Raw genomic sequence first — 26,315 nt, 5'->3', positions numbered from 1 at the left:
CATTAGTGTGATGAATTACAGTGAGTCAGGTTATGATATGGTTCAGCCAATCACACTGGTAGTGGAGCATGCTGGGAGAGGCTGTTTATTTGGAGGAAGTCAGGTGATCTGGCTCTGGCCACCCTGTGAGGAATAGCTGCTGTCTGGGTAGGTCTGAAGTCTGAGGCTAACTATGTGCTCAGGGCTCTGGGAGGGAGAGCCTGCACACTGCTTGGAAGAGTAAAGGAAGGGAGGAAGACCTGAGATGGAGTACCAGAGGTGACTCTGCCATGGAGCGGGGAACCATGGAGAGCCTTGGAAAATCATCCAGAGAGAATCACCCTCAGAGTTCCTGCACCTTCAGTGACTTACCTGCTGTTGCTATAGGAGACAGCTGATGCTACAGAGTACAGATTGCTACAGGAGACTGGACCCAGGGGAGAGGAGTTGCCTCCCAGGTCAGTCCAAGTTTAAAGGTCCTTTTTCTGTACTACTGTCTGCCTATTCTTCATTTTGTCTAAGGAGTCAGACAGATTTTCACTAAGGGTGTCCTGTGCCCTACCCCTCTCTCCCATGTTTATTCCTGTTGTGAGAAATAAACTTCTCTCTGTTTAAGTATAAAAGTGATTGGCGCCCATCTTTCTACCTTGTACACCACCCACCATGCCTAGTAACCTGCACCCCGAGGAGGAATGTCGGCCCTCCCTATCTCTGGGGGTCACCACCAGGCCTCTGGAGGTTGGGGGGGGGGCGCTACATTACTGTCTTGGAAAATAATATAAATTACATTAAAAAAAAAAGATAATAAAGAAGACAACTGATATTTATACAGTATAAACACAATATGGAAGCACTGATCTTACACATAACAAGCAATTTGCCTGCTTTACACTTAATTTGTCATTCTGGGTTGACTTTTTATCCGCCTCTGATAATCACTGATTTTTACAAACTGACAATTGCGTGGCCGTGCAATGCTGTACCCAAAATTAATGTCCTTTTTTCTCCACAAATAGAGCTTTCTTTTGGTGTTATTTGATCACCTCTGCGATATTTTTATTTTTTGTGATATAAAAAAATTTTTTTTTCTTTTTTTCACTTTCTGCTATATAACATTCCCCAAAAAAAATTAAAAATCTAATTATTTCATCATTTTAGGCCAATTTGTATTCTGCTACATATTTTTGGTAAAAAAAAATCCCAATAAGAGTATATTTATTGGTTTGTGCAAAAGTTATCGCGTCTACAAACTAGGGGAAAAATTTTATGTCATTTTTATTTATTTATTTTTTTACTAGTAATGGCAGCGATTAGCAATTTTTAGCGGGACTGCGACATTGCAGCAGACAGATCGGACACCTAACTGACATTTTTAGCGGGACTGCGACATTGCAGCAGACAGATCGGACACCTAACTGACATTTTTTACTATATTTGGGGGGACCAGTGACATTCTTACAGTAATCAGTGCTAAAAATATGCACTGTTACTGAATGACAATGGCAAGGGGGTTAACACCATGGACGATCAAAGGGTTAAATGTGTCCCTAGGGGGTGCTTTCTAACTGTGTGTGGGGGATGTACTTAAGGAATGATCACAGAGACCTGTGTTCCTAAATAGGAGGAACAGAGGATCCCTGTGTTAATTGCTGACAGAACAGTGGTCTGCCGTGTTTACATCAGCAGACCGCCCTGTCTCCATGTGGAGCGATCCCGGGTGCCGGCGCCAATCGCGGCTGATGGACCCGCAGATCATCTTCCCCTGTGGCGAATGGGCGCACGCCCAGTTACGTCATTTCGTGGGACAGAGCCGAGCTGCTGCAATATGGACCGCTGGTGGTCGGGCAAGTGGTTAATTCAATAAACTACCAGTTTTATGGAGCACTGATTGTGTGTCACTGCAGCCATCATAAGCCTGAGTTCACACTAAGCCATTGAGTGCTTAGGGGTGATCAGGGATTTATTTCTTACACACTTTTCTGTTACAGTGAATATCACTGAATACCACCTCCCGGCACCCTAAACCTCTTAAAGGGCCAAGAGATTAAAGTAGAATTCGGGCTGGTACACAGCAGATGAGTCCAGTGGGTATTCATTCTGCATTAAAAACACATGCAGAGTTTAATATGGATTTCAATAGCCCCAGTTCACACCAGTGCAGTGCATTCCAGTGTAGCTGGCTAAAGTAGAACATTGTAAACAATCACTCTGAATAAAAGTCCATAAATGGAGTCATACACAAAGCAATAGCAGCGCTGATATTAAGTATCAATCAAAGCATGCAAGGAATTGCTACAGTACACTAGTCCTTTCTCATTAAATGTCCATCTTTATATCAGTCTTTTTCACCAATTTGGGGTCACCAGTGAGTTTTTATGGGGTCACCCGACATTCAATCCTCCACCGTTGTGATAAGGTACAAGATGGCAACTCACCAGACAAACAGGCCTTCCTATTCTCATAGAGAAGGCAAACAAGCATGAACTCTGTGGTCTTTACTCGATCGGCTGCAGCTGTTAGAAACACACCTCTCTCCACAGAAAACTGCGTTCCCTTTGCTCACGAGTCACTCACCAACCGGTTGAGGAAAACATAAAAGAAAGGACCGCACTAGTGTGATATTGTAAAACATCACTCCATAGTTTATTAACCAATCCCCCAATAAATGCACTCACAAACGCAATCAAATAGTAAGCCTTCTAATAAATCATATAGGGAAGTCACAGGGATGCATCGGTAGGCGGTGTTGGCCGGCTCACCCTCTCCACGCTGATGTTCCTAGCCTCCAGTGCCTCCGAATGTGTCACCCGAGAACTTCCGGTCGCCGCGAGGTTCACGCCCTGACGCGTTTCGTCATTTCCGACTTCTTCGAAGGGCGTGGACCTCACGGCGCGGCGTCAAGATATACACAGAGGAATGCTGACAATTCTGACGTCACATAGTAGGCGCGCCCATCTATGCAAATATCCCGGCTTACCGATAGGCGGGAACACTTCCGCCCTTACTCTATCACTCCGCGGTTCACGATACTTCCGCCCACACATCGTATTCACGATGTACAGCCAATCGGTGACTTAATCTCTTGTATGTATACAGAAAAGGAGAAACACCCTTTATGGCTAATACTCTTTTCTATGTCAACATTCCTCAATTACAAGCAATCCCAGCGAGTGATAAATACATACATGTAAATCATGGCAATACAATGCTTAAAAGTCATAACTATACAATGCTAAAAGAAAGCTGCCAAGCGGGATAAACCCTCCCAGTTAATGTAAAGAGTTTTAAAAGGTTGCATGTGGTATATCTAAATATATCAGAGCATTTTAAATTTAAAAATTAAAGATTCAAAGCTCATATCCTAATGTTATATATATAGACTCAGTAAACACTGAGTTCACTAGAGAAAAAGATAAAATCAAGGATATAATTCATAAATAACATAAATAACATAGAGTAAATTTGAATGGGTTTAGATTAAAATACCTCAGACGATATTCAGAAAAAGTAAATTTAAAATCAATCAAAAATTGAATCAAATTTAAGTTTAAGTTAATTCATATAAAACGATTAAAATGATCAAAAATCACTGATAAAACAATTGAGATCCAGCTCAATGTTTAAACCTTTGGGGTCAAGGGCCTGGGTGAGGAAAATCCATTTAGTCTCGCATTTGGATAATTCTCTCACCCAGTTTGCCCCCCTCCAAGGGGGGGTAACCCTTTCTATTCCCCAAAAATGCAGACCACGGGGATCACAATTATGGTGTCTCCTAAAATGTTCCGAGACACTATGGTCCTTAAAACCGGTCAAAATGTTTGAAATATGTTCTCCCACCCTTTTCTTTACAGTCCGTTTTGTTCGACCGATGTAGATCTTGTTACATGGACACATAAGGGCGTAGACCACATGGGTCGTGTCGCAGGTGATCAAATTTTGGACCTTAAATTGCTTGCCTATTGCTGGAACAGAGAATTCAATTCTCTTTCTTAAATTAGTTCTTGCAAAGAAACAGGCCCGACAGCGACCACAGGTATGGAAACCCTTTCTTTCAGGAAAGAAAGTTACTTTTGGGGGGTTTTGAACTTTCTTAACAACCCTGTCCCCAAAATTGGGAGCCTTTCGATATATAAAAGATGGGTTGGCCGGTATTACAGGGCCCAGAACTCTATCCTTCAACAGTAAAGGCCAATGTTTTTTAAAAATAGCTTCTACATTTTTGTAGTCATTGGAGAAATCCGATAGGAAGCTCCACTCCTTCGTATTGTCCGTGATTTTACTTTTATTTTGTAAACAGTCTGCCCTAGGTATATCTCCAATTTTCTTTATCTCCTGGTCCAAAAACTCCTCTTTGTAGCCTTTCTGAAGAAAACGGTCCTTAATTATTTTAGATTGTGACATAAAGTCATGGTCAAACGTACAATTACGTCTGACCCTCATGAATTGGCCTCTAGGTATATTTTTTAACCATGTAGGATGGTGGCCACTCATGATGGACAGGTAACTGTTGCGATCAGTCTTTTTAAAATACACTTTCGTGGCAAACCCATTTGAATGTCTGAAAATGGTGACATCCAAAAACTGGATGCTAGTAGTATCCCAATGAAATTCAAGCTTAATATTATTGGGGTTCCTATTCAAATGGCTCATAAATGAAAGGAGGGATTCTTCTGTCCCGTCCCAAATAAATAAAATATCGTCTATAAACCTTTTATAAAAACGTAACTCAGGTCTAGACTGATTAAAAACAAATTTGTCTTCCCACTCGGCCATAAAAATATTCGCCAAACTGGGGGCAAATTTGGCCCCCATGGCGACGCCGGTCTTTTGGCTATAAAAACAACTATTAAACCAAAAGTAGTTGTGAGATAGACAAAAATCGAGAGACTGTTGAATAAATCTTTTCTGGGCAAAAGGAATTTCTTCTCTCTTACTCAGTGCCCAATTCAGGGCTAAAAGTGCATCATCATGTTGGATGATGGTGTAAAGTGAGGACACGTCAGCCGTCACCAAGAAGGCCGACGAGTCCTCACTCAACGACACATCACCCAACAATACCAACAGATCTTTGGTATCCTTCAAAAAAGCTTTAGTGGTAATGACACTCGGCTGTAAAAATTTATCCAGGTATTGGCCTAACCTTGCAGTTACAGAACCAATCCCATTCACTATAGGACGTGCTGGGGGGCAATTCTCATCCTTATGTATCTTAGGAAGCGTGTATATTGTAGGGATTCTACAAGCACTTGGAGTCAGATACCTTTTTTCTTTCTTAGTCAGGGCATAAGTATGATAGCCCTGATCCACCAGACTTCTAAGTTCTTGGTCGAACTTCGACGTTGGGTCCGATGGTAGCTTCATATACGTGTTTGTGTCATTTAGCATACTGGAAAGTTGTTGATGATAAAAACTCTTATCCATTATAACTACTCCACCCCCTTTATCGGCTGGCCTGATTATAATTTCTTTCCTTTTCTCCAAGGAGTCTAACCCTTCGATAATATGCCTACAATTATTTTGAGCCTTTCTATTTGGAGTCAGCTCTTGTAAATCCTCCAATACCGCATTCTTGAACACCTCAACGTAATGGTTATTATTTGGTTTGGGGTTCATAGTTGATTTGTTTTTTAGACCACTATTCAACATGCCCCCTCCATTTATGTTACTAATCGAGGTAATTGGGTTATTCAGGAAATGCTTTTTAAGGTTTAATTTCCTAATAAACTTATGGGTATCGATATAAACATCGAATTTATTTAGGGCACGTTTAGGTGCACACTTTAGCCCTTGGTCCAAAATATGTAGTTCTTTCTGGGTCAGTTCTACCTGGCTCAAATTAAAAATCCCTTGATTCACCGTTCCCTTCTCCTTTTTTTTGTATTGGACCCTTCGTCCTGCTCTGACACCTCTTCTCGTACGTACTCCTCTTCTGGCCTTCCCATTCTCTCTTGATGGGTATTTTGGTGGGGGCGACGTTTCCCCCGCCCCCTTCCTCTCCCTAAAAAAGGACCTCCTCTTGGGTATTGGCCAGTAGATGTTCCATAATCCACCAGAGGTTGGTAATAATTGTTATGTACAAAGTTGGGGTTGGGGTATCCGCTACCTGGCGGATAGGTAGATCCACCTGTTCTACCTCTCCCCCTTCTCCCATTACCAGACCCTCTAGTGGGTCTACCTCTTTGGGGTACCGTGGTCCATTGGCTATTCACTGGATAATTGGAATTCCAATTACCCGGATGTTGTGAAAGTAGAACATGTTGATTTTTTTTCTGTATGTACATGGAACACATGTGGAATATGGCTATTAAAAATGCATTAAAAATACATAAGAAATGCATCCAGAATGCAGAAATTGTGGTGTGAACCGAGCCCTTAACCTCTTGCCACCGTAGTATTACTGCAGCATGGCAGCTCAGCTGGGCAAAATCACGTAGTATTACGTGATTATGCGCACGATGCCTCAGGGGCACGTGCGACCCGCCAGAGCCGCGCTCCCACTGTGTTTAAACACAGCGGGAGACGGGCCGCGGGAGGAGAAACTGACAGAAGACCCGCCTGCTTATGTAAACAAAGGCAGGGAGAGATCAGAAGTTTCAGCTAAGCTGCAACCCCGATCTCTCTGTGCCTGTCACAGAACCCCCCCCCCCCCCCCCACACAGTAAGCATACTTAAGTACACATTAACCCCTTTGATCACCCCCAGTGTTAACCCCTTTCCTGCCAGTGTCATTTATACAGTAAAAGTGCATATTTTTAGCACTGATCACTGTATTGTCACTGGTCCCCAAAAAGTGTCAAAAATGTCAGTTAGGGGATTCGATCTGCCTTCCGCAATGTCGCAGTCCCACTAAAAATTGCTGATCATTGCCATTACTAATAAAAACAAAAAAATAAACAAAAATGTAAAAAATCTATACCGTAGTTTGTAAACGCTATAACTTTTGCCCAAACCAATTAAAATACGCTTTTTGGATTTTTTTTACCAAAAATATGTAGCAGAATACAAATTGGCCTAGACTGATAAAAAAATTTTGATTTTTTTGGGAATATTTTATAGCAGAATGTAAAAAATATGGCGTTTTTTTTTTTTTTTTTTTTTCAAAAATGGCGCTCTTTTTTTGTTTTATAGCGCAAAATCTGAAAACCACAGAGGTGATCAATAACCACCAAAAGAAAGCTCTCTTTGTGGGGAAAAAAAGGACATCATCTGTATTTGGGTACAGCGTTGCACGACCGCGCAATTTTTCGTTAAAGTAACGCAGTGCCGACTCGCACAAAATGGCCTGGATATTAACCTCCTTAGTGGTATTCCAGAGTGTGGCTCGGGGTGGAATTTCAGTGCCATAAGCGGTAACCCAAAGCCACACTCGGGGTACCACCAGGGAGCATCGCTGGATCCTGGAAGAGGTTACTTACCTTGTCCCCAGGATCCTGTGATGTGTCACTGCAGCATGCGTCAGCCGGATCTTCCGCCTGATGCTCTGTGCCCTGGCTTCCGTCTCCTGTGAGCGTCACGTCGCAGGGGGGTGGAACCGGCGGCAAATTTGAAAACTAAAACACACTGATATATCGTAATCCTATTGGATTACATTACTAAATAAAATAAATTGACATTAGTTTGCCCCCCCGGTGCCCTTTCCTGCAGTTTTACTGTACTATATATACACGCACGTGTGTGTGTGTGTGTGTATGTGTGTGTGTGTGTGTGTGTGTGTGTGTGTATATATAGAGATATATATACTTTAACTTTTTTATAGTTATTTATTATATTCTAATTTATGATTTTGTGTTTCAAACTTTATCATACCCGAGAGGTTATAAAGAAGAACGCACAGAAAAAAAAAATCATATGTAAATAGTTAGTTTGGGCTGCTCGTCCTTAACCACTTACTGCAAAGTGACGTAGGGCTACGTCGGCTGACTTCGCGGTTTTATACAGCTGGAGGCATCACCCCGGTACCGTTGTTTAGAGCCTGCGGTCGGCTTTCCGGCGGTAACGACCGATGCGGCTCAGGAGCCGCTCGGTCGTTCCCCCGGCGAGCGGGAGGGGACGTCTCCCCCCCCCTCCCGCCGCCTTCCGCGGCTTTGCGCAGGTCTCCCGTCCCACCGGGAGACCCGAGCACCCAGCCGGCACGTCCGCCGGCTGGATGGAGTCCCGATCAAAGCCGGAAGCGGCTTAGATCGGGTCTCCGATGACGTAACCCGGAAGTGGCGTCCATGACGTCACGTCCGGGTTACTCTGCTGCTAAAGGCGGCAGATTTAAAAAATGAGTGTATTCAAAAATGCTGTTTTTGGTGTTTTGAATACATGGAAGTGTAGAGGAGGGGTCTATGGTCTTTTAGACCCCCGATCCCTCCATAAAGAGTACCTGTCACTGCATATTACTGTCACAAGGGATGCTTACATTGCTTGTGACAGCAATAAAAGTGATCAGATTTTTTTTTTTTAAAAAACCTGTGATAAAGTTAAAAAAAATAAAATAAATAGGAAAAAAATAAATTTTAGCTGCCCCCGTCGCCGTTAGCGAAAGAAAGGAAAACGCATATGGAAGTCGAGCCGCGAATGAAATCGCTGTTCAAACCACACATGTGAGGTATCGCCGCAATCGCCAGAGAGCAATAATTAAAAAAAAAAAGAGCTACACTCTAACTCTAAACTGGTAACCGTTAAAAATGTTTAAAGCGTCACCTATTGAGATTTTCTATTGACCGTAGTTTGTCGCCATCCCACGGGTGTGTGCAATTTTAAACTGTAACATGTTGGGTATCTATTTACTCGCCGTGACATCATCTTTCACAATATACAAAAAAAATTGGCTAACTTCACTGTTTTGTTTTTTTAAATGCAGTGAAATGTGATGTTTCATAATTTTTCCAAAAAAATGGCGTTTTAAAGACCGCTGCGCAATACCGCGTAACAAATAATATTGCAATGACCGCCATTTTATTCTCCAGAGTCTTTGCTAAAAAAAATTATATATATATATATATATATATATATATATATATATATATATATATATATGTAATGTTTGGGGGTTCTAAGTAGTTTTCTAGGAAAATATACTGATTTTGACTTGTAAACAAAAAGTGTCCGAAATAGGCCTGGGGCTTACGTGGTTAAGAATTACATGCAAAATAATGGTACCGCTTTCAGCACCTAAAATCGGAAACAATCATACCGCCAGGGAGGTTAAAGAGAAAAATCTTCCCAAGTGGTTAATGTCCCTTTTTTGGAAGGGGTTTTCCTTTTTGTTGTGACTGCATTATGACCAATAGATGGAGATAACAATCATAGTAAGTAAGTTATTCATCAGCTCCATCTAGTGGCCATAATGAAGTATTTTCTTGACTCACACTATTCTTATGAATAAAGAACATCCACTCTGGAAAAAAATAGCCCAGTAAAATTAGATTTTTCCAGCATTCACACAACAAATATACAGTTGTACGATTAATAGCTCTGTATTTTTTTTTTTTATAACTACAACCCATCGTAATTGTTATCGTTAATTACACCATATCAAAAATTATTGGGTGTAAAGCTGCAGCTGTGAGCTCAGCCAGCCACCATAACTAAATCAAATTACATCTAAATCTATGACCTAGCTGAAAAAAAAAAATGTTTTAAATTTGAACCCCCTGATCTTCATGCAATGCCAATGTTATGATATTGACTGGTTTCCTATCAGGTTGTCTGACCTGTATTCAGTGAATGATCTCATAACTGAAAGCAACATCATCAATAAATCAGACTTAGCATTTTATTCAATATTTATTTCATCTGATTTCTCTACATGTAAGTCACGTACATTTGAGAACATAACCCTTTGATCCATTACATTTTTACAAACCCCGGCATACTCATTATTTGAGGAAAATTCCTACTGGTAAGTAAAGGCCCGTACACACGATAAGAAATTCGGAAGGGAAATTCAGCCGCCTGTAAACACAGCCGCCTGTCATTCTCCCGTGTAAGAATGAAGATCACACGGTTCTACTATGTAGGACCGTTGATCACTGTTCTTACACAAGTAGCCACATCCAATCACAGTTAGAAACACGCCTCTAGGGACACACTTAACCCCTCCCTCTCCAATAAAGTTAACCCCTTCGCTCCCAGTGTCATTTTTACAGTAACAGTGCATATGTATAGCACTGATTACTGTAGTAATGTCACTGGTAACCCCAAAAATGTCCGTCAAGGGTCTGATCTGTCCGCCGCAATGTCGCAGTCCCGCAAAAAAAAAAAAACGCAGATCGCCGCCATTACTCGTTAAAAAAAAACGACAAAAATGACAAAAATCTTTCCCTTAGTTAGTAAACGCAATAATTTTTGCCCAAACCAATCAAAATACGCTTTTTCCAATTTTTTTTTTTTTTTTTTAACCAAAAATGTAGCATAAAACAAATTGGCCTAAAATGTTAAAAAAATTAGATTTTTAAATTTTTTTGGGAATTTCATATAAAAAAATTTGAAAAATATTGTTATTTTTGCAAAATTGCCGCTATTTTTTTGTTTATAGCGCATGATCAAAAAATCGCACAGGTGATCAAATACCACCAAAAGGAAGCTCTGTTTGTGGGAAAAAAAGGACGTCAAATTCGTTTAGGTACAGCGTCGCACGACCTCGCAATTGTCCATTAAAGCAACACAGTGCCGAATCGCAAAATAGGCCCTGGTCAGGAAGGGGGTAAAATCTTCCGGGGCGGACTGTCTGAAAGAGCCCTTAGACTATTCCACAGAGAGTCAGTCACAGCTGTGTGTATACACTCACCGCACACTTTTATTAGGTACACCTGTTCAATTGCTAGGTAACACAAAATACTAATCAGCCAATCACATGGCAGCAACTCAATGCATTTAGGCATCTAGAGGTGGTGAAGATGACTTGCTGTTCAACCGAGCCTCCGAATGGGGAAGAAAGGGGATTTAATTGACTTTGAACGCAGCATGGTTGTGGGTGCCAGACAGGCTGGTCTGAGTGTTTAAAAAACTCCTCATCTACTGGGAGTTTTTTACACACAACCATCTCTAGGGTATTAAGAGAATGGTCCGAAAAAGAGAAAATATACCGTGAGTGGCAGTTGTGTGGAGGAAAATGCCTTGTTAATGTCTATGGTCAGAGGAGAATGGGCAGACTGCTTTGAGATGATAGAAAGGCAACAGTAACTCAAATAACCACTCGTTACAACCATGGTACGCAGAATACCATCTCTGAATGCACAACACATCCAACCTTGAAGCAGATGAGCTACAGTAGCAGAAGACCACACCGGGTGCCACTCCTGTCAGCTAAGTATGGGAAACTGAGGATACAATTGGCACAGGCTCACCATAATTGGAAAAATGTTGTCTGGTCTGAGTCTCGATTTCAGCTGCAACATTCAGATGGTAGGGTCAGAATTTGGCATAAACAACATGAAAGCATGGATCCATCCTGCCTTGTATCAATGGTTCTGGCTGGTGGTGGTGTAATGGTGTGATGGATATATTCTTGGTACACTTTGGGCCCCTTAGTGCCAATCAAACAAAACACTACTCCCTATCTGAGTATCGCTGCTGATCATGTCCATCCCTTTATGACATGGGTGTCCAACCTTTTGGCTTCTCTGGGCCACATTGAGTGTAGAGAAATTTCTCGGGCCGCATATAAAATATATACTATAGTTAAGGTATATAAGTAATAAAACGCCGCCGCACCCTTCCAGCACTGCTGCGCCTCCTCCTCCCCCCCCCCCCCCCCCCCTCAGCACAAATTTAACACAACTAGAGGATTATCCCTTTCCGAGGCAGCCTCTGCCTACAGTTAGTTGGAAGCCGCTGTGGCCGTGCCCCCGACCCGACTTCCTTCCTCCCCAGCAAAAAAAAAAAATTGTCAGGGTGCAGTGGGCCGCATTGCCTGCGGTTCCGGGCCGCAGGTTGGACATGCCTGCTTTATGACCACAGTGTTCCCATCTTCAGATGGCTTCTTCCAGCAGGATAATGCACCATGTCACAAAGCCAAATCATCTCACCACTGGTGTCTTGAACATGACAATGAGGTCACTGTACCCCAATGGCCTCCACAGTCACCAGATCTCAATCCTATGGAGCACCTTTGGGATGCGGTGGAATGGGAGATTTGCATCATGGATGTGCAGTTGACAAATCTGCAGCAACTGCGTGATGCGATCATATCGATATGGACCAAAATCTCTGAGGAATGTTTCCAACACCTTGTTGAATCGATGCCACAAAGAATGAAGGCATTTCTGAAGGCAAAAGGGGGTCCAACCCAGTACTAGCAAGGTGTACCTAATAAAGTGGCCAGTGAGTGTAATGAACTTGTAAACTGCTGATGTGTGAAATCTTTGTAAATCTCCTCCAATGTATAACGGGAATGTCTCTTGTGTGATCCAGGCGCCCTGTCTTATGCTGACCTTGGCACATCTATAAAGAAATCCGGTGGGCACTACATCTACTTGCTGGAGACGCTGGGACCCATCCCTGCCTTCCTGAGGCTGTGGGCTGAATTTGTTATGATAAGGTAACCTGTCACTGTCACACCTCTAAATGTGAAAATGTTGGATGCCTGACTGTCATGCCACTCCTCATCCTTGAGTCCCTGACCTGAAAGAAGTATGTGGGTTAGGATATTCTGAGTAAAGTCAGTATGCAAATCCTTTACATGCTGGCATTGGGCTTGTGGAAGAGTGAGGATCAGCATGACAACCAGGCAACATGCATTTGTAAAGCAAGAATGTCTGACTGTAAATAACTGGATCCTTCTGTGCTAAAAAGTTAGGGTTATACCATTTGTCACCAAAGAAAGAAGGAAGGGGGAATGTTCCAAAGGGCAATGTCTGAGGTAGGGTTACCTGTTCTGTGGGGGAGCCTTCCTCTCCCGTCATGTCTCCAGGGCTGATAGAGAGGGGGAATTACCCCAGAAGGGACACAGCAAATACCTGACAGAGGTTGTAACACTGTCGTTTTACTGCTACAGCGCAGGCCTGCTGCACAGAATCATGTATGTGTGTGTGTGTATGTGTGTATATGTATGTGTGTATATATATATATATATATATATATATATATATATATATAATGTGTGTGTGTATGTGTGTGTGTGTGTATATATATATATATATGTAAATATGTGTGTGTGTGTGTGTGTGTGTGTGTGTGTGTGTGTATATATATATATATATATATATATATATATATATATAAACGTGATTCTGCATTTTCAGTTAGGGGGTGCACATGTGCAGCCGCCCGCTTGCCTGTGCTGTGAATGGCTACAGCACATGCCGATCAGCAGTTCCCGGTCAATGAATTATGGCCAGGACCCATCGATCGTCAGAGCGCGTGACTAGGGTTGCCACCTCATCCCTTTAATCCAGGACACATATGAATCACACAGGTTCTGAGGCTAATATAATGCACATAAGACACTAATTGAGTTTAATTACCACCTTAATCAGCCACAGAACCTGTGTAATTAACCACTTCTGGACCCGAAGGATTTGCCCCCCTTTATGACCAGGCCATTTTTTGCGATTCAGCACGGCGTTACTTTAACGGACAATTGTGCGGTTGTGCGACGCTGTACCCAAATAAAATTGATGTCTTTTTTCCCCCCATAGATAGAGCTTTCTTTTAGTGGTTTTTGATCACCTGTGCAATTTTTTATTTTTGCGCTTTAACCAAAAAAGTGCAACAATTCTGAAAAAAAAAAACAATATTTTTCACTTTTCACTTTTTTCACTTTCTGCTATATAACATTTTACACCAATTTGTTTTCTGCTACAAATTTTTGATAAAAAAAAATTGCAATAAGCGTATTTTGATTGGTTTGCGCAAACGTTATTGTGTTTACAACCTAAGGGAAAGATTTGTAATTTTTATTGTTTTTTCACTATTAATGGCGGCGATCTGCGATTTTTAGCGGGACTGCGACATTGCAGCGGACAGATTGGACCCCTAACTGACATTTTTAACACTTTTGGGGGGACCAGTGACATTACTACAGTAATCAGTGCTAAAAATATGCACTGTTACTGTAATAATGACACTGACAGGGAAGGGGTTAACACTGTGGGTGATCAAGGGGTTAAATGTGAGCCTAGGGGAGTGATTCTAACTGTATGGGGGGTGGGCTTGTGAAATGACCATAGAGACCTGTGTTCCTATATAGAAGGATCACAGGCGCTCTGTGATCATTCCAGAGAGATGAACGTTCAGCTGTGTTTACAACAGCTGCCCCTCCTTCTCTCTCAGCGGGGAACGATCGTGGGTGCCCTACGGCCCGAGTGCCTGCTGCCGAGTGGGGGCGGTATTGCCCCGCCGGCAGTGCCCGCTCGCCCCCTAGCTGCAGGCGCGCGACCGACATATACCTCCTGATCTGGGATGGTGGGTCGACAAGCCCAGATTGCAGGTTCCTGACTCGCCATCACCGAGCAATAGTGTGGCAAATGGAGCCCGCACTAGAGGAAGTGGAGCCGATGCTTCCTGTTAAGTTCAGGCTTCTGTCACAGGTGGAGTAATAGCAAATGCACTTCGCCTCCGTCTGTGAGAGTAGCGATACAGGAAGCATCGCCTCTGCTCTCTACTGCAGCTGCATGCTTCCTCCAGCGACGGTCCTGACACTCTACGTTGGTGTCTTAGTACCCTCCAGCAGTACCAGTCAGCAGTACCAGCCAGCAGTACCTGCAGGAATCCTGAGGAAGAAGTGAAGATTGAGGTCAGTTGAGGTGCAGGTAAACCGCAGTGCATCCGTGTGAAAGCAGCCTTAGGGCCCCCTTTCACACTATTACTCCGATCGGGTCCGCTCTGCGTAAACATGTCTGTTTTTCAGGTGGACCCAATCGGACCCTCCATTCACCTCTGTAGAGCAGCAGAAATAAACGGACCTGTGTCCATTTACACCCACCTATCTCCAATTCGATCAACTTAAAAAAAAAAGGGGGGATCCGTCCCCTTCTGTCTAGGCGGATCGAATCGGAAGGCCCATAGAGTAGAGCTGGCTGTGTCCGTGTCTGCTCTGCATATGCTGAGTGGACACGGACCTGTCATCTGCCGGCTCTGCTCATTGTGGCCCGTGACCGGTTACCAAGTCACTAAAGTGGCCCTCGCTCCTCAAAAGGTTGGGCACCCCTGCTGTAGGTGCATGAGTCTCAGGAGAGGTGCGTTGTAGCATCCTTCCCTCTTATTTTCGCCACAGCGTGTGGCGGAGGGAAAGGAGTCCCGGATGGAGAGGTGCGCTGTACTGTAGCACATGTACAGGAGACCTCCCATGAAATTGATAATAGTGTTAACACTGCCGCCACTGTCGTGGCTGGCCTTAACACTTTCATCACTGTGGTTGGCAGGTCTCCCTATTCTTCCCTACCTCCTCCACGCTGGGAGCATGACATTAATACTAGGCTTTTTTACTGTGTAAAGTGGCACCAATACTAGGCTTTATTACTGCGTAAACAGGCGCCAATACTAGGCTTTATTACTGCATAAACTAGCACTAATACTAGGCTTTATTACTGTCTAAACTGGCACCAATACTAGGCTTTATTATTGCGTAAACTAGCACTAATACTAGGCTTTATTACTGTGTAAACTGACACCAATACTAGGTGCTATTACGGAGTAAACTGGCACCAATACTAGGCTTTATTACTGCGTAAACTGAAACCAATACTAGGCTTTATTACTGCGTAAACTGGCACCAATACTAGGCTTTATTACTGCGTAAACAGGCACCAATGCTAGGCTTTATTACTGCATAAACTGGCACTAATACTAGGATTTATTACTGCGTAATCTGGACCTATTACTAGGGGCTATTACTGCATAAACTTTCACTAATACTAGGCTTTATTACTGCGTAAACTGGCACCAATACTAGGGGCTATTACTGCGTAAACTAGCACTAATACTAGGTTTTTTTACTGCGTAAACTGGGCACCAATACTAGGGGTTATTACAGCATAAACTGGCATCAATACTAGGCTTTATTACTGAGTAAGCTGGCACCAATACTAGACTTTATTACTGCGTAAACTGGCACCAATACTAGGCTTTATTACTGTGTAAACTGAAACCAATACTAGGCTTTATTACTACGTAAACAGGCGCCAATGCTAGGCTTTATTACTGCATAAACTAGCACTAATACTAGGATTTATTACTGCGTAAACTGGACCCATTACTAGGGGCTATTACTGCATAAACTTTCACTAATACTAGGCTTTATTACTGCGTAAACTGGCACCAATACTAGGGGCTATTACTGCGTAAACTGGCAGCAATACTAGGCTTTATTACTGCGTAAGCTGGCACCAATACTAGACTTTATTACTGCGTAAACTGGCACCAATACTAGGCTTTATTACTGTGTAAACTGAAACCAATACTAGGCTTTATTACTGCGTAAACTGGCACCAATACTAGGCTTTATTACTGTGTAAACTGAAACCAATACTAGGCTTTATTACTGCGTAAACAGGCGCCAATGCTAGGCTTTATTACTGCATAAACTGGCACTAATACTAGGATTTATTACTGCGTAAACTGGACCCATTACTAGGGGCTATTACTGCGTAAACTAGCACTAATACTACGCTTTTTTACTCCGTAAACTGGGCACCAATACTAGGGGTTATTACAGCATAAACTGGCACCAATGCTAGGCTTTATTACTGCGTAAACTGGTACCAATACTAGGGGCTATTACTGCATAAACTAGCACCAATAATAGGGGCTATTACTGCATAAACTGGCACCAATACTTGGGGGTTTTACTGCATAAACTAGCACTAATACTAGGAGTTATTACAGTGTAAACTGGCACCAATACTAGGGGCTGTTACTGCATAAACAAGCACCAATACTAGGGGGTATTACAGCGTAAACTGGCACCAATACTAGAGGCTATTACTACGTAAACTGGCACCAATACTAGGGGCTATTACTGCATAAACTGGCACCAATACTAGAGGCTATTAAAAGGCTATTGAAAGAAAGCCTAAAAAAGAAAACGAATGCAGCCATCACATCTAAGAATTGGTAAGCTGCAATAAAATTAAATGATTGCTTTGGGGTTTAATACCTCTTTAAGGTGTTAAAATTCAGAATCCGCTGCTCCTTTTCTTTTAGGGCCCAATAACATGAGTTGTGCAAAGGCAGCCAATTCTTTGCATTACTGCAAAGCAGTGGTGTGAATGGGCCCTAAAGTAAAGCACGGATGATTGAAAGGGAGGATTCTGTCGCCATCACAAGTTCTGGCTGTGCTAGGATGCTGATACCTGCTCATTGCTGCCAATCAGATTTTTCCACTTCTTAACCTGCAAAGGAAAAATGACAGTTGGAAAAAGGGTTACTATGGTAAGTTCTTCTTTCAAATGCTTAAATAATTTCTGCCCATTAGATCAATGTCTTATGATTCCATATATGAATTATTTTACTGTGTGTTTTCCAGGCCCGCAAATATCGCTGTGGTCTCTCTGGCGTTTGGACGGTACATAATAGAACCGCTGTTTGCCCCATGTCATGCCCCAACCATGGTTGTGAAACTCATCAGCGCCATTGGCATTAGTAAGCTGTGTGTAGTGTTTTTTGTACATTTTTTTTTTTTTTTACAAAGCTTATAGCAACTGTACATACAACTTCAAATCACAAATAGACGTGGTACAAATCTTCACAATCTTATTGCAAAACAATATGAAGATATCAGAACTGCAAAACTGCAACAGAACTGCAAAATAACCTTTTTCACATTATAAAACACACAAAAAAAAAATAGAGATGAAGAAAAATACAAAAGATACAAAATACCAGCTCCAGTTGTACTGAACAAAAATGACCACCAATGTCTTAAAATTCCACAACTGGCAACAAGAAAATAAAAGACAGCCAAGGCATTTGGAGGGGTCACATATCTCTTTTCATCTGGGCTTAACACAATGTATCAAAATGTTTGGTAGACTCAAAAGACAGAGCTCCTGGCCAAACCGATCTATGGCAGGAGATGATTGGAACAACAGTCAGTAAGGCTCCATTGTTTTTCTGCTGATGCTGGCACAATTAATTACCTATTCCATTATTCTTTCTTGAGTAAAGGTGATTAAAGTGAAACTTTACGTTACCCATAACAATTTGATAAAAATACTCTGTCTTAGCAAGGGACATAAATTCCACATTAATAATTAGGCCACCAAAATGAGTGTGTGCTGTAAAATTGCCTCCAGCATTGCTCCTATTTCTTGCTGGAGGCTGCCATTTTGCTGAAGCCCAGAGCCCCTGAACAGCAGTAAATCATAAAGTGGTACTAAACCCATTGATTTAACAGTTTAAAAAAATGTTACATTCATTAAATGCCGGGTTTGCAAACTTCCACATTTGTTTGTGTCCTCAACCAAACTGCCAAACTATCAAATGGCTTGCATCATAACTGATCACGTGCAGCATCATGGAAGTTGCAGATCAAACAGAAGAAGCTTCCTGGCTGTAAAGGTTAGGAGGGTTTCATTCGGCTTTAAGGCTGTTAGCAGATCGGCCTCTAAATTCGCCAGTGCCTAAAAATTCCAAAATTAGAGAGCAACTGAGCATGTGCAGAGCAGGGTGAGACTGTATTACTGGAGTTTAAACAGTATAGATACTTATTTTTAATGTTTTACACAGCTGTACCTGCAAAAGGGGCCAGCCTGAAGTGATTTAACAGGACTTAATTTTCTGACTAAAGTTACACTTTAAGGTGGACTATGGTCATCATATAAAATACACAGGTGGTCAAATAGTGAACTTGGTACAGAGTTATTCACTTGCAGGTCATAACAGAGGACAAGGGGACACTATAGAATGACTATTTAAAAATACATGAGAACCAGTTTGAATTATTGGAAATTGTTAGAGAAAAGAAATCACACACACCTGGGTTGAACAGGATGGCCCTGTTTTTTTTTTTTTTTTTTTTCAGGCTCCATTCACACTTGGCGTTGTGGGATTGCGGCAGAATCGCTGGGATTTTGCCTGCTATCTGATAGCACACTACAATCGCAAGATGCAGGTTCAGGTGCCATTATACAAACTATGTAACTCTTTATTTAACCTTGTGTTTATATAGTGTTCATCATCGCACTGAACTGCTGGAGCGTGAGCTGGTCAGCAAATCTTCAGACCACATTCACCGTACTGAAATTTGTGGCTATTGGACTGATCATAGTGCCTGGAATGATGGCATTAGCCGCTGGTAGGTAGGATTTGCTGACCTGTCTTTGTGGGTTGTTCCCTGTTATGTACAATGTCAGTGTGATTTCAGGGATTAGTTAAATCAGTCTTTGGTTGCTATGAGCTACAGCCACACTTAATGTATATTTCCACTTTTGACCCAAAATGGTAGAACGCTGACATTGTTATTAAAAATGATATTTTGTGGTTCCTATATTTGCCTGCAGTTAGGCTGTATATGGCCTGGGTCACCTCTGACATTTAGATCTCTATATGTTTGGTAAAAGATAGTTAGACAATTTTTCATGATGGATTGAGACCTCTGTGTTTTTCTGCTTCCAGGACGCACAGAAAACTTCCTGGATGCGTTTGATACCACCAACCTAGCTCTGGATAAAATACCCCTGGCCTTTTATTCAGGGATGTTTGCATATGGAGGCTGGTAAGTTCTTTTTAAAAAGTCATTAAAGTTTTTTACATTCTCGGCAGCTGCGTTCTAGCTGTCTAATATCTTTTTTGGTAATTACAAAAAGTCCTTTTACGCTATGTTTTGTACTTACATTTTCAATAAAAATCTATTAAAAGTGAAAAAGCTGACGACCAGCGGGCGCACCATTCTAAGTTGTTGATCTCCTACTTGCTGTATTATGCCAAAAAGGATATCCTGCTTAGATGGTCCTCCACTTCCCCTCCAACAGTATTGTCCTGGCTGAAGTTGATAGGTTTAGATCTGCCCATGTATAAACTGACTTATATGAGTAGGGACTGCCCTTGGAAATATGACAAGGTGTGGACACCTTGGACTGCTGATTGATCCCGGAGGTTCGTGGTTCTCCCCACCCCCCCTTCCTCCCTTCTTCCCTTCTTCTATTCCCTTTCTGCTCCTCCTCCCCCCTTGCACTACTGTTGCTTGACCTCTGTATTGTTTTTACTTTCTGGGACATCTCATTGCTGATCTGGATGTAACTTGTCGTTTTTATATGCCATTGCCTGCTCATGTTTTATTTCTCACAGTGTTATGAATCATTGTTTGCTTTAACTTATTTTCAATAAAGCACTTCTTGTTCGTTAAAAAAAAGTGAAAGCGCTATTAAGGGCCCATTCACTCCATACCCCAAAGCAGCTTTTCCCAACACAGTCTCAATGCAATTTGCCTTATATAGTACTAATTCAGTTTACACACATTGGTATGTGCTTAGAAAAAGTTGGAAATGCTGTATTTTGAAGCAGCACAGAGTGTTAAATTGCAATGCGCTGTGGTGGATAGAAATGGATAAAATTATAAAGTTAAAAAAAGTTAATAAATAAAAAAAAAAGGGGGGAACAATGTGATGCATTGTAACAACTCATCGCTCCTCAACTTCACTGTGCACACCAGTGGGCATGCGTTATACATAGCAAAAAGCACATGTGTCAAACACAAGGTCCGGGGGGCGAATCCGGCCCTCCAGGCCATTTAATTTGGACCTTGCAGCCAGGGCTTTTTTTCAGCCAGAGCATAGCGGAACTTTATTCCGCCACCTCTAGCTCTCATCCTCTGCTCCTTGCTCACTACTATCACTTGTAAACACAGAAGCCTTCTGTGTTTACAAGGACAGCTTTCCTCTTGGCTACTCGCGGCTCTCACATATATGTGCCTGCCCTGCATACACTTATGGCGGGAACAGATGACGACCAAGGATCTCCCTGCATGTACACAGTACACTCCTTAACTCTGCACTCTGTACACAGTACACTTCTTAACTTTGCACTCTGTACATAACGCACTCCTGAACTCTGCACGTAGCACATACCTGAATTCTGCACTGTGCATGTAGCGCACTCCTGAACCCTGAACTTTGTATGTAGCACACTCCTGAACTCTGCATACATAGTCTTACAGATACAACCGGCCCCTGAGGGAAACCATAATTGCGATGCGGCCCGCGATGAAATGGAGTTTGACACCTCTGGCATAAAGCATACCCACTGGTGTGGATAGGTTTTTGAGGGCTCCTTACCTTGAACTTGTTCCATGTTGCCTTTTAAAAATCTTCCCTTTAGGCCCCATTCACCCTTGGCTGTTCTGTTGCAGTGCCTTATTGTGCATTATAATGCTTTGCAAAGCTGGTGTGTTTGATGTTCTCTGGGTTAATGTGTTGGGGTGTCACTACCATGCATGTGTTTTGCTGTGCATTGCTTTATCGCTTTCTTTTATTTCAACCTGTTGATCCTGCTAAGTACAGCTTTTCTTTCCACTTCCCTTAAGGTGACATCACTTTTTAAACACATTCGTAAAGAGGAGCAGTGTTATCACCCTCTCAATGGATGCTTCCGCTGGATTCTGTCATTCATATACAGTTAGTTAGTCAGAGGGAGGTGTAAAATGTTGTATTTAGTGGGCTGACATGCTTTTTTACTGCTGGTCCTCTTCATTTATATTAGCTAAACAGTGGACCAGGAAAAACAAGACAAACCCAATGCACTCCTGCTTCCTATGTCACCACTATAGAATGTACATCTGAACCTATTATATTAGTGCATAAAATGGAAGCAAAGAAGCACGCAAGGTGCCGCAATAATATTAAACCCTTTCTGAAATAGATTTGGTTTGAGATTTAAAAATAATGACTGGGTCTATTTAAGATACGGTCCAGGCCAGCATTTGGAAGCAAAGGAGCACAGCCTACTTGCTACTAATGCCAAAAGTCCTGGATTTGCTGCAACAAACTGATGTATGCCAGGCCATGTCTCAGAATCACAAAATCAACCTCATTTGAGCTACTGCACATGCAGGGTACAGCAGGACCAAACCATAAAGTGTGCCCACCTAGAAACTGGGCAGTAGAAATGTAGACAGTGTGCGGGGTTAAAAGTGTCCCAGGATCCAGGACCACAATATTGGTGAGCATGCAATTGTGGTACACTACAAAGCATTCTCTGATTGAACAAGGAGGAGAGGTGGGGCAGTGATGCCATGCTCTCCACCTCATCCAATCAGAGAACACTTTGCATTAATTCAGAAAATGCAAAGCATCCTCTGAATGGCGCCGGTGCCGAGTGGAGATCACTGAAGAATCTATCTCTACTTACAGATTTCCTGTTTCCAGGGGCAGGTCAGGTATGACATATACATAGTTGCATTGGTCCAAGTGATGTCTACCTCAGTGATTTTCACCTTCAAGAGGCAGGTCAGGTATGATATATGTAAAGAAATCAGGTGCGCTGCCCTAGTGCATATGTGCAACATACAAAATGATGCAAACAAATTAACCAAAAATGCAATATTAATGCAAAAAAATGAAAACGTATGCAATTCGTGTAAAACAAAAAATGTCCAGAATGTGACTAGTGATACACCAATGTGCAATAAACGTCCATGTTATAAGTCCATAAATAAAGTGCAAAAAATGGTGACATAAACTTCCAGCTTGGGGAAAGGTGAACTGTGATTGGAAGGTGCAAAGTCCCACCACCAGCTTGGCCTCTTACCAGAAGTTAAACGTTAAGGGCATATATGAATATGACCGCTCCAAAGGTCATGCAGCCAGGTAGAAAAGTTCCCAGAAATACAGAAGGCACTCTGACACACTCGTGCTCCCTAGACTCTTACCGGACAAAAGCCAAACAAGAAGCCTGGTTCTATGGTGATGAGTGGTCCTGCCGGGGGTTACTGGACTCTAGGATGGCTGATGTAGTTGCTTGTGTCCAAGAGGAACAGACCCAGTCAGAAAGCCTGACGAAAGAAGATCCTGCCAAAGGTGACTAGACTCTGATTGGCTGCTGTAACTCCTTAGTCTGGTTGACCTCAATAATAGGGGACACAACAGAGGGGACCGCAATAGTGCATTACCAACAGTGGATATTTATTAAAAACAAATGGTTGCACTTACAGTTGTGAAGACAATAATAGCGAGTTCCCTCACGGAGGAGCTGTATGGCGGGGTCCGCCTGCAGTGCGGACCGCTGCCTGGTCTAGATGTGATGACGCGGCGCCTCCTCTCTGAGAGAGGAGGCGCCGCGTCATCACATCTAGACCAGGCAGCGGTCCGCACTGCAGGCGGACCCCGCCATACAGCTCCTCCGTGAGGGAACTCGCAATTATTGTCTTCACAACTGTAAGTGCAACCATTTGTTTTTAATAAATATCCACTGTTGGTAATGCACTATTGCGGTCCCCTCTGTTGTGTCCCCTATTATTGAGGTCAACCAGACTAAGGAGTTACAGCAGCCAATCAGAGTCTAGTCACCTTTGGCAGGATCTTCTTTCGTCAGGCTTTCTGACTGGGTCTGTTCCTCTTGGACACAAGCAACTACATCAGCCATCCTAGAGTCCCGTAACCCCCGGCAGGACCACTCATCACCATAGAACCAGGCTTCTTGTTTGGCTTTTGTCCGGTAAGAGTCTAGGGAGCACGAGTGTGTCAGAGTGCCTTCTGTATTTCTGGGAACTTTTCTACCTGGCTGCATGACCTTTGGAGCGGTCATATTCATATATGCCCTTAACGTTTAACTTCTGGTAAGAGGCCAAGCTGGTGGTGGGACTTTGCACCTTCCAATCACAGTTCACCTTTCCCCAAGCTGGAAGTTTATGTCACCATTTTTTGCACTTTATTTATGGACTTATAACATGGACGTTTATTGCACATTGGTGTATCACTAGTCACATTCTGGACATTTTTTGTTTTACACGAATTGCATACGTTTTCATTTTTTTGCATTAATATTGCATTTTTGGTTCATTTGTTTGCATCATTTTGTATGTTGCACATATGCACTAGGGCAGCGCACCTGATTTCTTTACATATTCTACAACATACACTCTAAGGTAGCAGCACACCCTATATTGAATCAGCGCACTTTCCTACCCACCAGGTATGATATATACATAGTTGCATTGGTCCAAGTGATGTCTACCTCAGTGATTTTCACCTTCCAGGGGCAGATCAGGTATGGTAATTGCATAGTTACATTGGTCCAAGCTGAACCAATGCCACTATGTAAAAATATACCATGCCTGGAATTCATCTTTAAAGTTATGAATATTATGGTCTGCGGAAACAGAATCCATTCATTATCCTGTGTCTAGTTATTCCTTTTTTATTTAAATTCCAGGTTTTATGTTACTTTTGTTACTGAAGAGATAGTAAACCCAGAAAGGTAAGTCAACTTTTTTATTTGATGCAAAATAAAACTTTCTGGCAAATCTAGGTCCATAGCACAGTATAATCAAGCCTTTTGTAAGTATTTACCATGTTTCCTGTATGGACTCTTTTGTTATATTTTTCTTGTTGCTATTAGAGAACGGTAGAGGATGTTGTGTCTGTGTGAGCATTCCATAGACAACAGCACATATACCCCTTTCACTTGCCCTGCAGTACTGCCGTCCTACGTTCACTTCCTCCCAGCACTACTATCTGAATTTTTCTGTGTATTTCCTCTGGGTAACTTGGTTGTCTCCCACTATCTTGGGACAACTCCCAGCAATTCTAGACTTTGTTCCAAGTTGTAGAAGTGCCATAAATAAAAAATAACTTTGAAACTTCAGACTTATATGAAATTCTTTATTAAGGAACTTTGTTTTGGAATGCATCTGGGCACTCCAATAATGGTAGCTCAGCTTTGTCCAAGGTACCCCAACCTGACTCTAAAAACCACAGAGTGACAGTTGCAAGCTTAGAACCCCTGAATTTAACCTTTGAAATGTGATGGATAAATGTTTGTATACACAATTCCTAATAAAAACTTTTTTTAGAAGGATCATAAGTTTCTAGGAACTTTCAGATATGGCGCTCCTCAGCCATTGCTGCCACTATCACACTAGGTCCAGGTTCCCTACATGAGTAGAGCAGCCAGGGAGAGTCTCTCCATACAAGGGCCAGCACTGGGAAAAATCCTACCAAAGACTAAGGACTTGACTGCGCCTTCACCTTTAGCAGACACTGTATAACTCATGTACTTAGGGGGAACATAAAGAGGCCTGTAACAGTGTAGTAAGTTAAATTTTTTGACTAATAGAGTAAAAAAAAAAAAACACACATCAAGTTAAAAAATGTTCAGGCATAGACAGGCAATAAATAGAAACTGAAAGTGCTGGTTTGCTATCCACCTGCCCTTCAGACAGCGAAGGTGGCGTGTCCCGGAAGTCCTGTCTAGCGCGTTTCATCTGACGTCATCAGTGGTCTGGCCAGCACTGCCTTACACCATCATACTAACTCTTGTTCATCTAATTAATTAATTGGCTGCCACCCAAACTGGCCCTAGTGTGTGTTTCTATGTATCTTCTCTGTGGTCATTGGAGTTTCAGCTCCTCTATGATAGGGACTGAGAAGGACAGTTCTACAAATGCTGTATAGAACATGCTGTTTAATCGTACTCACGGGGCTTAACCACTTCCATACCACAGTATGTCATATGATGTCCTGGACTTTGAGTGGGGATATCTGAATGATGCCTGCAGCTACAGGCATCCTTCAGATATTTTTTTTTTTTTTTAGCCAGCGATTCCCTTCACCATAAGAACAATCATAGCAGCTGTTCAATTTCTTGTTTGTTCTTACAGGTGGTGGGAGGAGACGTCCCCCTCCCATGCTTCTACCGGCTCGTCCGTGCGAGCTGGAGAAGGAATCCATCCGGCGGCGGAAGTACACCATAGAAAATACCAAGGACCAGATAGTCCACGGCAGTCTATGACTCTCGGAGGCCCTGGCAGTTCTAAATACTGCCATGATCTCTGGGTTTTTTTTTTTTGATCCCAGGTTTTCCAGCCTGTAGGAGAGATCTGAAGTCTTTTTGACCCCAGATCTCTCCATAAAGAGGACCTGTCATGCACTATTCCTATATAGTGTTTAAAACAAAACACTAAAGCTAGCCCAACTTTTTTTATAATGTGAAAGATGATGATATGCCAAGTAAATAAATACCCAACATGTCACGCTTTAAAATGGCGCACACTTGTGGAATGGCGCCAAACTTCGGTACTTAAAAAATCCCCATAGGCAACACTTTAAAAGTTTTTACAGGTTAGCTGTTTAGAGTTACAGAGGAGGTTTTTGGCTAGAATTGTTGCTCTCGCTCTTACATAAACCAGACTGAGAGACCATTTTAAGGCTCAGGAAACCTTTACAGGTGTTTTTGAGTTAATTAGTTGATTA

The 26,315-nt window shown here is 42.3% G+C and overlaps 1 protein-coding gene across 1 annotated transcript in view; it reads left to right on the top strand.

Moving 5' to 3' along the window:
• Positions 1 to 26,315, top strand: part of LOC309554914 (cystine/glutamate transporter-like) — a 45,233-nt gene that overhangs the window by 3,375 nt on the left and 15,543 nt on the right. The window contains exons 2-6 of the mRNA XM_082256650.1: positions 12,382 to 12,508; positions 17,435 to 17,550; positions 19,079 to 19,204; positions 19,525 to 19,624; positions 24,277 to 24,321. Coding sequence (XP_082112776.1) covers positions 12,382 to 12,508; positions 17,435 to 17,550; positions 19,079 to 19,204; positions 19,525 to 19,624; positions 24,277 to 24,321 — 514 coding nt within the window. The remainder of the gene's footprint in view (positions 1 to 12,381; positions 12,509 to 17,434; positions 17,551 to 19,078; positions 19,205 to 19,524; positions 19,625 to 24,276; positions 24,322 to 26,315) is intronic.

This window comes from Pelophylax lessonae (genome assembly GCF_965119305.1).
Source record: "Pelophylax lessonae genome assembly, chromosome: 4".
NCBI lineage: Eukaryota > Metazoa > Chordata > Amphibia > Anura > Ranidae > Pelophylax > Pelophylax lessonae.
Note: the sequence above shows the minus strand (reverse complement) of the source record. Positions and strands in the feature narration are given on the sequence as shown.